We start from the raw sequence: 17,028 nt of genomic DNA, 5'->3' as shown, positions 1-17,028 counted from the left end.
TCCACAGCCAAACTTGCTGCTGAAATCCGTGAGTTTTTGGATGATTTTGGGGTAAAAAAATTTGTAATTTTGTGTAAAAAAATTTGTAATTTTGGGTTAAAAAATGGTAATTTTGAGTTAAAAGCGTGAATTTTGGTTTAAAAAAATCTGAATTTTTGGGTCAAAATTTCTCAATTTTGGGTTAAAAAATCGTAATTTTGAGTTAAAATTCTGAATTTTGGGTTAAAAATTCTCAATTTTGGGTTAGAAATTCTGATTTTTGGGTTAAAAAACCGGAATTTTGGGTCCGTTCTGGAGATTTTTGGGATAAATTTGGATTTTTTTCGTCTCGCAGGGAGACTGACGGCGCTGCTGGGTACGGACAGAACGCGTTAATTAAAATTAAAATCCTTAATTAACCAATTTCATTTAAATTTTCATTTCCATTTTCAATTTAATTTTAATTTTAATTTTAATTTTAATTTTAATTTTAATTTTAATTTTAATTTTAATTTTAATTTCTAATTCAATTTTAATTTTAAATTTTAATTTTAAGTCTAATTTTAATTGTATTTCTAATTTTAATCATAATTTTAGCTTTAATTAAAATTGTAATCTTTAATTTTAATCTTAATCTTAATTTTAATTTGAATTCTAATTTTAACTTTAATTTTAATTTTAATCTCAATATTAATTTTAATTCTAATTTTAATTCTAATTTTAGCTTTAATTTTAACTTTAATTTTTGTTTTAATTTTAATTCTAAATTTTAATTCTAACCTTAATTTTAGTTTTAATTATAAATTTAATTTTCACTTTAATTTTAATTTCTATTTCCATTTCAATTTTAATTTTAATCTTAATTTTAATTTTAATTTTAATCTTAATTGGGAATTTTCTTCTTGGGAGGAAAATTTGGGAATTTTTGGGGATTTTTTGGGTCGGTTTTTCCTCATTTTGGGAAGCGAAAAATGCCCAAAAATTCGAATTTTTGGTGTTTTTTTCCTCTTTTTTTCCACAGCCGAGCGCGACTCCGGCCTCCGTAAGTGCCCCAATTTCCCCCATCCTAATTAATCCCTCATTAATTAATTCCGAACAATTAATTAATATTTAATAAGAATAAAATTAATGTCATTTAAAGTAATTATTATGGTTTTATTAATGAAATTTGATGGGATTAATGATGAAAAATCAAAATATTCGCCCTTAAAATCCAATATATTTCTGCTTAGTTAATGTTTCTATGACAATTTATTATGCTAATGAGTAAAATTAATTATGCTAATGATATGCTAATGAGTAAAATGGATTTTATTGGTATTTCTATCGAATTTTGGGTCAATTTTTGGTGTTTTTAGGGAAGCTGCGAGCGGAGGTTGGTGAGTGAGGAAATTTCATCATTTTAAATTTTATTTTTCATTTTTAATTTTAATTTTATTTATTTTATTTTTATTTTTTTATTTTTATTTTATTTTTTAATTTGTATTTATTTTTTATTTTAATTTTATTTTTTTATTTTATTTTTTATTTTATTTTTTATTTTATTTTTTATTTTTATTTTTTTAATTTTTAGGTTTTTACTTTTTAATTTTTAATTTTTGGTTTTTATTTCTATTTTAATTTTTTTATTTTTTTATTTTTAGGGTTTTTTAAATTTTTTACTTTTTAAATTTTAATTGTTAGTTTTTATTTTGATTTTTTTTTAATTTTTAGGGGGTTTTATTTGTTTTTTTTTAAATTTTTATAATTTTTTTTATTTTAATTTAAATTTATTTTATTTTATACTTTAATTTTTAAATTTTTAATTCGAATTTTAAACTTTCTCTTTTTTCCCGCAGCCAAATGCGACGCCACCATCCGTGAGTACGACCGAATTCCCCAAAATTTGGGGGAAAATCCCAAAATTTGGGGGAAAATCCCAAAATTTGGGGGGAAATCCCAAAATTTGGGGGGAAATCCCAAAATTTGGGGGGAAAATCCCAAAATTCCAGGAAATTTTGGGGAAAATATTTGAATTTTATTGAATTTTGGGGGGAAAAAAATCTTAGAATTTCACAAAATTTGGGGAAAATCCCAAAATTCCAGAAAAGTTTGGGGAAAATATTTGAATTTTATGGAATTTTGGGGGGGAAATTCCAGAATTTCACAGAATTTTGGGGAAAATTAAAAAATTTGGGGGTAAATTCCAGAATTTCACAGAATTTTGGGGGGAAAGTCCCAGAATTTCACAAAATTTGGATGAAAATCCCAGAATTTGGGTGAAAATCCCAGAATTTCACAAAATTTGGGGTAAAATCCCAAAATTCCAGAAAATTTTGGGGAAAATATTTGAATTTTATGGAATTTTTGGGGAAAAATTCCAGAATTTCACAGGATTTTGGGAAAATCCCAAATTTGGGGGGAAAATCCAAAAATTTGGGGAAAAATTCCAGAATTTCACAGAATTTTGGGGGGAAAATTCCAGAATTTCACAAAATTTGGGGGGAAAACCCCAAAATTTGGGGGAAAAATCCCAAAAATCCAGAAAATTTTGGGGAAAATATTTGAATTTTATTGAATTTTGGGGGGAAAAAATCTTAGAATTTCACAAAATTTGGGAAAAATCCCAAAATTCCAGAAAAGTTTGGGGAAAATATTTGAATTTTATGGAATTTTTGGGGAAAAATTCCAGAATTTCACAGGATTTTGGGGGGAAAGTCCCAGAATTTCACAAAATTTGGGGTAAAATCCCAAAAATCCAGAAAATTTTGAGGAAAATATTTGAATTTTATGGAATTTTTGGTGGAAAAAAAATCCCAAAATTTCACAGAATTTTGAGGTAAAAATCCCAAAATTCCAGAAAATTTTGGGGAAAATATTTGAATTTTATGGAATTTTAGGGGGGAAAAAATCTCAGAATTTCACAAAATTTTGGGAAAATCCCAAAATTCCAGAAAATTTTGGGGAAAATATTTGAATTTTATGGAATTTTAGGGGGGAAATTCCAGAATTTCACAGGATTTTGGGAAAATTCAAAAATTTGGGGGAAAATTCCAGAATTTCAGAGAATTTTGGGGGGAAAGTCCCAGAATTTCACAAAATTTGGGTGAAAATCCCAAAATTTGGGTGAAAATCCCAGAATTTCACAAAATTTGGGGGGAAATCCCCAAAATTTGGGGGGAAATCCCAAAAATCACGAAAATTTTGGGGAAAATATTTGAATTTTATGGAATTTTGGGGGAAAATTCCAGAATTTCACAGAATTTTGGGCAGAAAGCCCCAGAATTTCACAAAATTTGGGGTAAAATCCCAAAAATCGAGAAAATTTTGGGGAAAATATTTGAATTTTATGGAATTTTTTGGGAAAAAATCCCAGAATTTTGCAGAATTTTGGGGTGAAAATCCCAAAATTCCAAAAAATTTTGGGGAAAATATTTGAATTTTATGGAATTTTGGGGGAAAATTCCAGAATTTCACAGGATTTTGGTAAAATCCCAAATTTGGGGGGAAAATTCAAAAATTTGGGGGGAAAATTCCAGAATTTCACAGAATTTTGGGGGGTAAAGTCCCAGAATTTCACAAAATTTGGGTGAAAATCCCAAAATTTGGGTGAAAATCCCAGAATTTCACAAAATTTGGGGGGAAATCCCCAAAATTTGGGGGGAAATTCCAAAAATCCAGAAAATTTTGGGGAAAATATTTGAATTTTTTGGGGAAAAAAATCCCAAAATTTCACAGAATTTTGAGGTAAAAATCCCAAAAATCCAGAAAATTTTGGGGAAAATATTTGAATTTTTGGGGGAAAAAAATCCCAAAATTTCACAGAATTTTGAGGTAAAAATCCCAAAATTCCAGAAAATTTTGGGGAAAATATTTGAAATTTTTTGGGAAAAAAATCCCAAAATTTCACAGAATTTTGAGGTAAAAATCCCAAAAATCCAGAAAATTTTGGGGGGAAATTTTTTGAATTTTATGGAATTTTTGGGGAAAAAAAAATCCCCAAATTTCTCGGAATTTGGGGTGAAAACCCCCAAATTTTGGGGGAAATTAACGGAATTTGCCGTTTTTCCAGGGATCTTCACGGTGGAGCTCGGTGAGTCTCGCCCCGCCCCTCGTTAATTAGCGCTCCGTTAATTAGCGCTCCGTTAATTAACGCGGAAACCCCCAAAATTTGGATTTTTTGCCTCTTTTCCAGGCGAGCGCCACACCAAGATCGGTGAGTTTGAAAATCCCCAAAAAAACCCAAAATTGGGAAAAAGGAAAATTCCGATTTTTCTTCCTTTCCCCAGGGGAGCTCACGGCCGACGTCGGTGAGTCGGGCTTGAATTGGAATTTAATTTTCATTTTTATTTTAATTTCATTTTTATTTTTATAAGTAATTTAATTTAATTTTTTTAATTATTTTATTTTTATTTTATTTTTTTTATTTTTAATTTTTTTTATTTCATTTTTAATTTGAATTTTATTTTTAGTTTTAATTTAACTTTATTTTTTTTAAATTTTAATTTTATTTTTAGTTTTAGTTTAGTTTCGTTTTAGTTTAGTTTTAATTTTATTTTTATTATATTTTTATTTAAATCTTATTACATCTATAATTTTATTTTATTTTTATTTTTATTTTTATTTTTATTTTTATTTTTATTTTTATTTTTATTTTTATTTTTATTTTCGCTTCTATTTCTATTTTATTTTTATTTTTATTTCTATTTTTATATTTTATTTTTATTTTTATTTTTATTTTAATTTCTATTTTTATATTTTATTTTTATTTTTATTTTCGCTTCTATTTCTATTTTATTTTTATTTTTATTTCTAGTTTTATATTTTATTTTTATTTTTTATTTTTATTCTTAATTTTATTTCTATTTCTATTTTTATATGTTATTTTTATTTTTATTTTCGCTTCTATTTCTATTTTTATTTTTTATTTTTATTTTATATTAATTTCTATTTCTATTTTATTTTTATTTCTATTTTTATATTTTATTTTAATTTTATTTCTATTTCTATTTCTGTTTTTTACTTTTATGTTTTATTTTTATCTTTATTTTTATTAATTTTTATCTTTAATGTTTTATTTATATTTTTTTTATTTATTCTTATTTTTACTTTAATTTCTACCTTTACTTTTATATTTCATATTCTATATTTTATTTTTATATTTTATATTTTATTTTCCTTATGTTTATATTTTATTTTTTTCTTTACATTCATTTTTATTTTTACCTTTATTTTATTTATTTTTATGTTTACTTTCATTTCTACCTTTAATTTATATATTTTTTTTACCTTTATTTTTTATTTACTTTTATTTTTTACTTTCATTTCTACCTTTAATTTATACTTTATTTTTATTTTGAATTTTCTCTTTATTTCACTGATTTTATTTGGATTTTCTCATTTCCAGAGGCCTTCACCAAGCAACTCCGTGAGTGCCAAAATTTCCATTTTTAAACATTTTTAATTCCAATATTCCCAAAATTATTTAGGAATAAAAAAATATTAATTAAAAATTATCCCCAAATAATTGATTAGAAATATTCAGGATTTATCAGAAACATTTAGGAAGAATTAATTCAAAATATTCAGGAATTATTAGAAAAATTTAGGATTAATTAATTCAAAATAAGCAGGAATTATTAGAAGCAATTAGGAATAATTAATTAGAAATAGCCAGGAATTATTTGAAACATATAGGAAAAGTTAATTTCAAATATTCAGGAATTATTAGAAATACTTAGAATTAATTAATTACAATTATTCAGGAATTATTAGAATATTTAGGAATAATTAGAAATATTTAGGAATAATTAATTTGAAATATTCAGGAATTATTAGAAACATTTAGGAATAATTAACGAGAAATATTCAGGAATAATTAGACTTGTTTAGGAATAAATAATTAGAAATATTCAGGAATTATTAGAAACACATAGGAATAATTAATTAGAAATATTCAGGAATAATTAATTAGAAATATTCCGGAATAATTCGATTAATTCAAGAATAATTAATTAGAAATATTATGGAATAATTAATTAGAAATATTCCGGAATAATTCGACTTATTCAAGAATAATTAATTAGAAATATTCCGGAATAATTCGACTTATTCAAGAATAATTAATTAGAAATATTCTGGAATAATTAATTAGAAATATTCCAGAATAATTCGACTTATTCAAGAATAATTAATTAGAAATATTTGGGAATAATTAGACTTATTTGGGAGTAATTAGTTCGAAATATTCCGGTGAAATTAATTATTAATACTCATTAATAATGATTAATATTTTGATTTTTCCTCAGAGGCTCGGGACGCCCAAATCCGTGAGAAAAAACGGGAATTTTGGGGAATTTTGGGGAATTTTGGGCATTTTGGGAAATTTGGGGAAATTTGGGGATTTTGGGGACGAAGGAATCAAAAATAAATTAATTTTCCACATTACTTTTTAATATTTTATTCAATTAATTCTGGTTATAAATTTTCCAATCTAAAATTTAATTTCTGATGGAATTTTTGGGGTTTTTGTGGAATTTTTTCCATTTTTGGGGATTTTTAAGGATGATTTTTGGAAATAATTTTAATTTTTTAGGGGAAAATGAAGCTGAGATTGGTAAGTCAGAGATTTATATTTATATTTATATTTACATTTACATTTACATTTACATTTACATTTACATTTTTATTTACATTTCTATTTTTATTTACATTTTTTATATTTAAATTTAATGCTACCAATAAATTTAGTCTTTTTACTTTCAATTTTACTTTTAATTTTAATTTCAATTTTAATTTTTAATTTTAATTTTAATTTTTTAATTTCAATTTTAATTTTAATTTCTTTCTGCTTTCCCCAGGCTACCTGAAGGAGCTGCTGGGTGAGTCTCAATTAATTACCATGCATTAAAAAGTTATTATTAATTAATTAATTAATAATTATAATTAGTAATTACATAATTGTAATAATAAGTAACTATATAGCAATTAAATAATAAACATTATTACGTAATTATAATTAGTAATTAATATTAATAATTAAATAATTGTTTAAAAAATTGTATAAGTATATAATAATATAGTTCATAATAACTATATAATTATAATTACTAAGTAAATAGTTGTAGTTAGTAATTAAATAATTTGTAATTAATAGATATTCTTAAATAATTATAATTAAGAATTTATATTAATAAATAATTATTAATAATTTAAAGTGTGTTAAATGATTATATAAGTAGATATCAATATAATTAATAATAACCATACAATTATAATTAATAATTAAGTCTTTGTAATTAATTAAATATTATTAATTAAATAATTTAATATCGTAATTAATTTCCTTCCTTTTCAGGAGAACGGGACTCCGTTATCCGTAAGCGCCGTTGGATTTTTGGGGAAAAAAATCCCAAATTTCTTTAAATTAAGTTAAAATGAGGAAATTTTGGCCCCCCAAAAAATCCCAAAATAAATTAAATTATATTTTTAAAAAATTAATATTAAAAGCCATAAAACCTCATTTTTGGGAAGGGAAAAAATTAAATTAAAATTAATTTAATTTTCCTTTTTTTAAGGAAAATTGCAGGAGGAGCTCGGTGAGTGAAATTTTATTTTTTCCTTAAAATTTTTGGGATTTTTGGGCCTTTTTTGGGAAGGGAAATTTGGATTTAATTCTTTCTTTTAATTCGATTTTTTCCAGAGGCGCTGAAGGATTTTGGTGCGTGGGGCTCGCCCGGATTCGGGGGATAATTAACGCTTTAATTAAAGATAATTAGAGGAAAAGTTAATTTTAAGTTTAGCTTTAATATACCGTATAATGATAATTACCTTAATTAATTACAACGATTAACAAGGTGACTAACTGCGATATATTTTATATCTCATTTTAATTCACTCTATTACATCGATAATTACCTTAATTAATTACTACGATTAACAACGTGACTAACTGCGATATATTTTACATCTCATTTTAATTTGCTTTATTACATTGATAATGATTTAATTAATTAATTACAATGATTAACGAGGTGACTAACTGTGATATATTTTATATCTCATTTTAATTCACTCTATTACATCGATAATTACCTTAATTAATTACGATTAACAACGTGACTAACCGCGATATATTTTATATCTCATTTTAATTCACTCTATTACATCGATAATTACCTTAATTAATTACAACGATTAACAACGTGACTAACTGCGATATATTTTACATCTCATTTTAATTCGCTTTATTACATTGATAATGATTTAATTAATTAATTACAACGATTAACGAGGTGACTGACTGTGATGTATTTTAAATCTCATTTTAATTCACTCTATTACATCGATAATTACCTTCATTAATTAAACTATTAACAACGTGACTGACTGTGATATATTTTATATCTCATTTTAATTCACTTTATTACATTGATAATGATTTCATTAATTACAATGATTAATGAGGTGACTAACTGCGATATATTTTATATCTCATTTTAATTCGCTTTATTACATTGATAATGATTTAATTAATTAATTACAACGATTAACGAGGTGACTGTGATGTATTTTAAATCTCATTTTAATTCACTTTATTACACTGATAATTCTCTTAATTAATTAATTACGACGATTAACAACGTGACTAACTGCGATATATTTTATATCTCATTTTAATTCACTCTATTACATTGATAATGATTTAATTAATTACAACGATTAACAACGTGACTAACTGCGATATATTTTACATCTCATTTTAATTCGCTTTATTACATTGATAATGATTTAATTAATTAATTACAACGATTAACGAGGTGACTGACTGTGATGTATTTTAAATCTCATTTTAATTCACTCTATTACATCGATAATTACCTTCATTAATTAAACTATTAACAACGTGACTGACTGTGATATATTTTATATCTCATTTTAATTCACTTTATTACATTGATAATGATTTCATTAATTACAATGATTAATGAGGTGACTAACTGCGATATATTTTATATCTCATTTTAATTCGCTTTATTACATTGATAATGATTTAATTAATTAATTACAACGATTAACGAGGTGACTGTGATGTATTTTAAATCTCATTTTAATTCACTTTATTACACTGATAATTCTCTTAATTAATTAATTACGACGATTAACAACGTGACTAACTGCGATATATTTTATATCTCATTTTAATTCACTCTATTACATTGATAATGATTTAATTAATTAATTACAACGATTAACAACGTGACTAACTGCGATATATTTTACATCTCATTTTAATTCGCTTTATTACATCGATAATGATTTAATTAATTAATTACAGCGATTAACGAGGTGACTGACTGTGATGTATTTTAAATCTCATTTTAATTCACTTTATTACTCTGATAATTCTCTTAATTAATTAATTACAATGATTAACAACGTGACTAACTGCGATATATTTTATATTTCATTTTAATTCGCTTTATTGCATCGATAATGATCTTAATTAATTAATTACAACGATTAACGAGGTGATGAACTCCGGGGGGCTTCGACTCCGCTCAGGGGGGGGCCCCGAGGAGGAGGAAGAGGAAGAGGAAGTGGAGGAGGAAAAACAGGAAGTGGAGGAGGAAAAACAGGAAGTGGAGGAGGAAAAACAGGAAGTGGAGGAGGAAGAGGAAGTGGAGGAGGAGGAAGAGGAAGTGGAGGAGGAGGAAGAGGAAGTGGAGGAAGAAAAACAGGAAGTGGAGGAGGAAGAAGAAGTGGAGGAGGAGGAAGAGGAAGTGGAGGAAGAAAAACAGGAAGTGGAGGAGGAGGAAGAGGAAGTGGAGGAGGAGGAAGAGGAAGTGGAGGAGGAAAAAAAAGAGAAAGAGGAAGTGGAGGAAAAACAGGAAGAAGAGGAAAAACAGGAAGAGGAAGTGGAGGAAAAACAGGAAAAAGAGGAAAAACAGGAAGAGGAAGTGGAGGAAGAAAAGGAGGAAAAGGAGGAAAAGGAGCCAGGTTGGTCGTTCTCATTTCCGGTACCGAATCCGAGGTTTTTTGCCCCAAATTTCCGGCTGAAATTTGAATTTTTTTTGCCTGAAAATGGGTGGGAATTGAATGGTGGGGAAATAAAAAAAAATGGAATAAAATGGAATAAAATAAATAAAATAAAATGGAATAAAATAAAATAAAACAACATAAAATATAATACAATAAAAAAATAAATAATAAAATTAAAAAGCAAAACAAAATAAAAATATAAATTGTGATATGATATTATATGATATAATATAATGTAATATAATATGATATAATATAATGTAATATAATATAATATAATATAATATAATATAATATAATATAATATAATATAATATAATATAATATAATATAATATAATATAATATAATACAATATAATATAATATGTAATATAATATAATATAATATGTAATATAATATATAATAAACAATATAATATAGTATAATATATAATGTGATATAGTGATAATATAATGTAACATAAACCTCATTCAATTATTTTAAATTATGCTGAATTATTTAAAATTCTTTTCAATTCTTTTCAATTCTTTTTAATTCTTTTCAATTGTTTATTTTGATTTATTTAAAATTATTCTCACTTATTTTCAATCCTTTTAAATGATTTTAAATTCTTCTGGATTATTTTAAATTATTTTGAATTATTTTCAGTTATTTTAAATTATTTTGAAATATTTTTAATGATTTTAAATTATTTTGGACTCTTTTTAATTCTTTTAAATTATTTTAACTTTGTTTTTTCCTTCCGTTTTTCCAGGAGAAATCGACAAAACGATTGGTGGGTTCAGTTCCCATTTCCGGGGCGGAGCAAAAGGAAAAAAAACCCAAAAAATCCAAATTTCCACCAAAAAATCCCCAAAAAATCCAAATTTCCACCAAAAGAATCCCCCAAAAAATCCAAATTACCACCAAAAAAAAAAAAAAATCTCCCCAAAAAATTCATATGTCCACCAAAAAAATCCCAAAAAAATCCAAATTTCCACCCAAAAACCCCCAAAAAAATCCAAATTTCCACCAAAAAAATCCCCTAAAAAATCCCCCAAAAAATCCAAATTTCCACAAAGAAATTCCCAAAAAAATCCCCCCCCAAAAAATCCAAATTTCCACCCAAAACCCCAAAAAACCCAAATTTCCACCCAAAAACCCCAAAAATCCAAATTTTCCCCCAAAATTCCCCAAATAATCCAAATTTTCGTTGCTTTCCCAGAGGAGCTCCGGGCAGCGCTGGGTGAGTCCAGAATTCCAAAATTCAAATTTCATTTAAATTTTGGGGGTTTTAATTAATATATTGCATTATTGTTTAAATATTTAAATAATAATTTATTATTCTACAATTTAAATATTTAACCGAAGGTAAAGAATATGCAAATAATATTTTATTTCTCAATTTTTGGTGTAATAATTTGAATTTTTCCCCGATTTTTCCACTGTTTTTTACTCCATTAATTAATTAAATTAATATTTTTATTTCTCTTTTATTATTTTATTTCTTTGATTAAATCTATATTTAAATATGCAAATTATTTAAAGGTAATACAGATTTAAATAATATTTTATTTCTCTTTTTTTGGGGAAAATAATTTAAATTTTTGCCCCATTTTTTCTGCAGAACAACGGGACAGAGAAATTGGTGAGTGCCCCAAAAATGGGAATTTTTACCCCGTTTTATATTTAAAGAAATTCTATATTCAAATCTATTTAAATATAATTTATATCATATATTCAAATATAAATTTCTGCATTTAAATATGCAAATATCAAAGGCAGAAATATGCAAATAATGTTTTATTTCTCTTTTTTTTGGGATAATAATTCAAATTTTTTACCCCATTTTATATTGAAATAAACTCTATTTTTAATCCACCTCATTTAAATACGTGGTTTATAATATATTTAGGCATTTATAATATATTCAAATATATTCTTGTGTCTGTTACATATTTAAATATGCAAAAGATGGTTTTATTCTATTTTTTTGGGAAAATAATTTGAATTTTTGCCCCATTTTTCCACAGAACAACGGGACAAACGGATCGGTGAGAGCACAAAAAAATGGGAATTTTGGGGGGAAAAAATGGGAATTTGGGGAAAAATGAGAATTCTTGGGGAAAAAAAGGGAATTTGGGGAAAAATTTGAATTTTTCCCCGTTAAAATTCCCATTTTCCCCCATTAAAATTCCCATTTTTCTTCTTTTCCAGCCGAGATGAACGCAGAGCTCGGTGAGTCAAATATTATTTTTCTTAATTTAATTAATTTAATTAATTTATAATTAATTAATTAATTAATTAATTTTCTGATTTTTAAATTCAAGTTTTAATTAGAATTTCTTAATTAATCCCAATTAATTTTCCATTCCCAGAGGAATCTCGATTAAGGATCTGTGAGTATCCCGCGCCTTTGGTAATTTGCTTTAATTCCATTTATTTCCTTCATTATTTTAATAAATTTGAATTTATTGCCCATTTTCCTCGATTTTACTCTTAATTGTTTCATTTTCATTGAATTCTTTTTAATTAATTCGAATTTTTTAATGATTTCCTGCAGGGTGGTGCCTCGAGGAGCACCGTGAGTCATTTCCCTCCCTTTATTCCCAATTAATTTTAATTTAATTAATATTAAATAATACGCAAATTAATACCTATTTATAATTTTATAAATATATATTTTATATTTTATACATTTTATAAATTTTATGAATAGTTTTTATAAATTGTATCGATATAATTCTATTTAGTTTATAAATTTTGAAAATATAATTATGAATTGTATAAATATAATTCTATTTATTTTATAAATTTTATGAATACATAATTTTATAATTTTTATAAATATAATGAATTTTACAGATTTTAGAAATCAATTTTATAAACTGTATAAATATAATTCTATTTATTTTATAAATTTTATAAATGTAATTTTAATATGAAATTTAAAAACATTAAATTAATATTAAAAATTATTTTTTTTCTTTCTCTCATTTTAGGGAAAGAAGAAGAAAAAGTTGGTGAGTCCCTTTGGAAAGAGGAAAAAAAAATCCGAATTTTCCCCCTTTTTTTCCCATTTTTTATTCCCTTTTTTCCCTCTTTTTTTCCCCTTTTTTCCCATTTTCCCCCTCTTTCGATCCTTTTTCCCCATTTTTTCCCATTTTCCCTCTTTTTTCCCTTTCCTTCCTCCTTTCCCCCCTATTTCCCCCCTTTTTTTCTCCCCATTTTCCCCCTTTTTTTCTCCCCATTTTCCCCTTTTTTCACTCTTTTCCCCCCTTTTCTAATTCCCTTTTTTTCGTTTTTTCCCCTTTTTTCCCCAATTTCTCCCCCCCAATTTCCCCCCAATTTCTCCCTCATTTCCCCCCCTTTTTCCCCAATTTCCCCCCAATTTCCCCCTAATTTTCCGCCAAAATCTCCCCCAATTTCCCCCCATTTTTTCCCCAATTTCCCCTCAAATTCCCTCCAATTTCCCCCCATTTTCCCTCCAATTTTTCCCCCAATTTCCCCCCATTTTCCCCATTTCCTCCCAATTTCCCCTCCATTTTCCCCATTTCCCCCCCAATTTCCCCCAATTTTCCCCCAATTTTTCCCCAATTTTTCCCCAATTTCCCCCCCAATTTTCCCCCAATTTTTCCCCAATTTTCCCCCAATTTTCCCCCAATTTTCCCCCAATTTTTCCCCAATTTTTCCCCAATTTCCCCCCCATTTTCCCCCCAATTTCCCCCAATTTCCCCTCATTTTCCCCCCCATTTCCCCCATTTTCCCCCCCAATTTTTCCCCAATTTTTCCCCAATTTCCTCCTCAATTCCCCCCAATTTCCCCTCCATTTTCCCCATTTTCCCCCCAATTTCTCCCCCAATTCCCCCCCATTTTCCCCCCCATTTTCCGCATTTCCCCCCCAATTTCCTATCCTTTTTCCCCATTCCCCCCCAATTTTCCCCCAATTTTCCCCCAATTTTTCCCCAATTTTTCCCCAATTTCCCCCCCATTTTCCCCCCAATTTCCCCCCCATTTTCCCCAATTTTCCCCCCTATTTTCCCCCCCATTTTCCCCATTTCCCCCACAATTTTCCCCCCATTTCCCCCCAATTTCCCCCCAATTTCTCCCCCAATTCCCCCCCATTTTCCCCCCCATTTTCCGCATTTTCCCCCCAATTCCCTCTCCATTTTCCCCATTTCCCCCCAATTTCCCCCCCAATTTCCCTCCAATTTTTCCCCAATTTCCCCTCAATTTTTCCCCATTTCCCCCCCATTTTCCCCCCCATTTCCCCCCCCAATTTCCCCCCCAATTTCCCCAATTTCCCCCCCAATTTCCCCCCCAATTTCCCCCCCCATTTTCCCCATTTCCCCCCCAATTTTCCCCCAATTTCTCCCCTATTTTCCCCCCAATTTTCCCCCAATTTTTCCCCATTTTCTCCTCCATTTTCCCCCTCATTTCCCCCCAATTCCCCCCCATTTTCCCACCCATTTTCCCCCCCATTTCCCCCTATTTTCCCCAATTTCCCCCCCATTTTCCCCAATTTCTCCCCCCCATTTCCCCCATTTTCCCCCCAATTTCCCCTCCATTTTCCCCCCAATTTCCCCCCCCATTTCCCTCATTTTCCCCCCCATTCCCCTCCATTTTCCCCATTTCCCCCCCAATTTTCCCCCAATTTCTCCCCCCATTTCCCCCCCAATTTTCCCCCAATTTTTCCCCAATTTTTCCCCATTTTCCCCAATTTTTCCCCCCAATTTCCCCCCATTTTCCCCAATTACCCCAATTTCCCCCCAATTCCCCCCAATTTCCCCCCCAGCCCAGGTCACCCTGGACCCCCTCACCTCCCACCCTCGCCTCCTCCTCTCCCCCGATTTCCTCACCGCCCGCTGGCGCTACGGCGGCGCCGAACCTCCGCCGAACCCTCAGCGCTTCACCTCCGCCCCGTGCGTCCTCGGCAACCCCGGCTTCACCGGCGGCCGCCACACCTGGACCGTCTCGGTGGCCGAGGGCCCGTTCTGCGCCGTGGGCGTCAGCCGCGAGTCGGTGCCGCGCCGAATCCCGGCGGCGTCGGCGTCCTTCGGCCCCGCCGCCGGCGTTTGGGCCGTGCAGCGCTGGGGCGCCGTCGGGCGGGCGCTGACGGAGCCGCCGACGGCGCTGGCGGCGCCGCGGGTGCCGCGCCGGCTGCGCGTGGCGCTGGACTACGAGGGCGGGCGCGTGGCGTTCTTCGACGGCGACGGCCGCGGCGCCGCGCCGCTCTTCGCCTTCCCGGCCGCCGCCTTCGGCGGGGAGCGCCTCCGGCCTTGGTTCTGGGTGGAGCTGGGGGAGATCTCCATCGTGCGGTGATGCCAAAATTCCGACGATCGTCCTGGAATTCCATCGTGCGGTGATGCCGGGATTCCGACGATCGTCCTGGAGTTCCGGCGTGCGGTGATCGCCGGAATTCCGTCAATAATCCTGGAGTTCCGTCGTGCGGTGATCCCAAAATTCTGTCGTGCGGTGATGCCAAAATTCCGTCAATAATCCTGGAGTTCCGGCGTGCAGTGATGCCAAAATTCCGTCGTGCGGTGATGCCAAAACTCCGTTGATCATCCTGGAATTCCATCGTGCGGTGATGCCGGAATTCTGTCGATCATCCTGGAGTTCCGGCGTGCGGTGATCCCAAAATTCTGTCGTGCGGTGATGCCAAAATTCCGTCGATCATCCTGGAATTCCGTCGTGCGGTGATGCCAAAATTCCGTCGTGCGGTGATGCCAAAATTCCGCCGATCATCCTGGAGTTCCGGCGTGCGGTGATGCCAAAATTCCGACGATCATCCTGGAGTTCCGGCGTGCGGTGATGCCGGAATTCCGTCAATAATCCTGGAGTTCCATCGTGCGGTGATCCCAAAATTCCGTCAATAATCCTGGAATTCCGTCGTGCGGTGATTGCCGGGATTCCATCAATCATCCTGGAGTTCCGTCGGGAAATGATCCTGGAATTCCATTGTCCAGTGATCCCAAAATTCCATTGTTCAGTGATCCTGGAATTCCATCGTGCGGTGATGCCAAAATTCCGTTGATCATCCTGGAGTTCCGTCGGGAAATGATCCTGGAATTCCATTGTCCAGTGATCCCAAAATTCCATCAATAATCCTGGAGTTCTGTTGGGAAATGATCCTGGAATTCCATTGTCCAGTGATCCCAAAATTCCATCAATAATCCTGGAGTTCCATTGTTCAATAATCCTGGAATTTCATCGTTCAATAATCCTGGATTTTCATCGTTCGATGATCGTGGAATTTCATCGCGCAGTGATCCCAAAATTCCATCATCTGGTGATCCCAAAATTCCATCGTTCAATAATCCTGGAATTCCATTGTTCAATGATCTTGGAATTCCATCATTGATTGATCCTGGAATTCCATTGTTCAATGATCCCAGAATTCCATCATCCATTGATCCTGGAATTCCATCATTCATCCATTGATCCCAGAATTCCACCATCCATTGATCCTGGAATTCCATCACCCATTGATCCCGGAATTCCATCATCCATTGATCTTGGAATTCCATCATTGATTGATCCTGGAATTCCATTGTTCAATGATCCCAGAATTCCATCACCCATTGATTCAGGAATTCCATCATCCATTGATTCTGGAATTCCATCACCCATTGATCCCGGAATTCCATCATCCATTGATCTTGGAATTCCATCACCCATTGATCCCGGAATTCCATCATTCATCCATTGATCCCGGAATTCCACCATCCATTGATCCTGGAATTCCATCATTCATCCATTGATCCCAGAATTCCATCATCCATTGATCCCGGAATTCCACCATCCATTGATCCCGGAATCCCATCGTCCAATAATCCTGGAATTCCTTCGTTCGGCGATCCCGGAATTCCACCATCCCCAGATTCCATGGAATTCCCGGACTGGGAAGCTCATCCCGACTTTGGGGTTCCGCTTTTGGGGGAGCCGGACTCCCTCTCCTTCCCGGAATTCCGGGAATTCTGTCTGGAACCCCTCGGAATTCCCTCCCAGCGGGCGACCAATAAAAACCTCCGGAGCTTAAATCCCT

General features: G+C 31.2%; 1 protein-coding gene across 21 annotated transcripts in view; it reads left to right on the top strand.

Annotated features, from left to right (window-relative positions):
* LOC144247616 (uncharacterized) overlaps nucleotides 1-17,028 on the top strand; it is a 22,236-nt gene extending 5,208 nt beyond the window's left edge. For 12 of the 21 annotated variants that reach the window (XM_085565197.1, XM_085565193.1, XM_085565204.1 and 9 more), the window contains 23 exons: nucleotides 8-28; nucleotides 335-355; nucleotides 1,001-1,021; nucleotides 1,338-1,354; nucleotides 1,818-1,838; nucleotides 4,031-4,051; nucleotides 4,154-4,268; nucleotides 5,366-5,386; nucleotides 6,267-6,287; nucleotides 6,554-6,574; nucleotides 6,819-6,839; nucleotides 7,316-7,336; nucleotides 7,536-7,556; nucleotides 7,661-7,678; nucleotides 9,523-9,957; nucleotides 10,756-11,226; nucleotides 11,608-11,628; nucleotides 12,014-12,034; nucleotides 12,198-12,218; nucleotides 12,359-12,379; nucleotides 12,544-12,564; nucleotides 12,983-13,003; nucleotides 14,781-17,028. In XM_085565197.1, the coding sequence (XP_085421323.1) occupies nucleotides 8-28; nucleotides 335-355; nucleotides 1,001-1,021; nucleotides 1,338-1,354; nucleotides 1,818-1,838; nucleotides 4,031-4,051; nucleotides 4,154-4,268; nucleotides 5,366-5,386; nucleotides 6,267-6,287; nucleotides 6,554-6,574; nucleotides 6,819-6,839; nucleotides 7,316-7,336; nucleotides 7,536-7,556; nucleotides 7,661-7,678; nucleotides 9,523-9,957; nucleotides 10,756-11,226; nucleotides 11,608-11,628; nucleotides 12,014-12,034; nucleotides 12,198-12,218; nucleotides 12,359-12,379; nucleotides 12,544-12,564; nucleotides 12,983-13,003; nucleotides 14,781-15,346 (1,979 nt within the window). In that variant the 3' untranslated portion in view covers nucleotides 15,347-17,028. The other 9 variants (XM_085565206.1, XM_085565201.1, XM_085565203.1 and 6 more) reach the window with 7 other exon arrangements.

The sequence above is a fragment of the Lonchura striata genome, chromosome 35 (assembly GCF_050655825.1).
Source record: "Lonchura striata isolate lonStrDom1 chromosome 35, ASM5065582v1, whole genome shotgun sequence".
Taxonomy (NCBI): Eukaryota; Metazoa; Chordata; class Aves; order Passeriformes; family Estrildidae; genus Lonchura; species Lonchura striata.
Note: the sequence above shows the minus strand (reverse complement) of the source record. Positions and strands in the feature narration are given on the sequence as shown.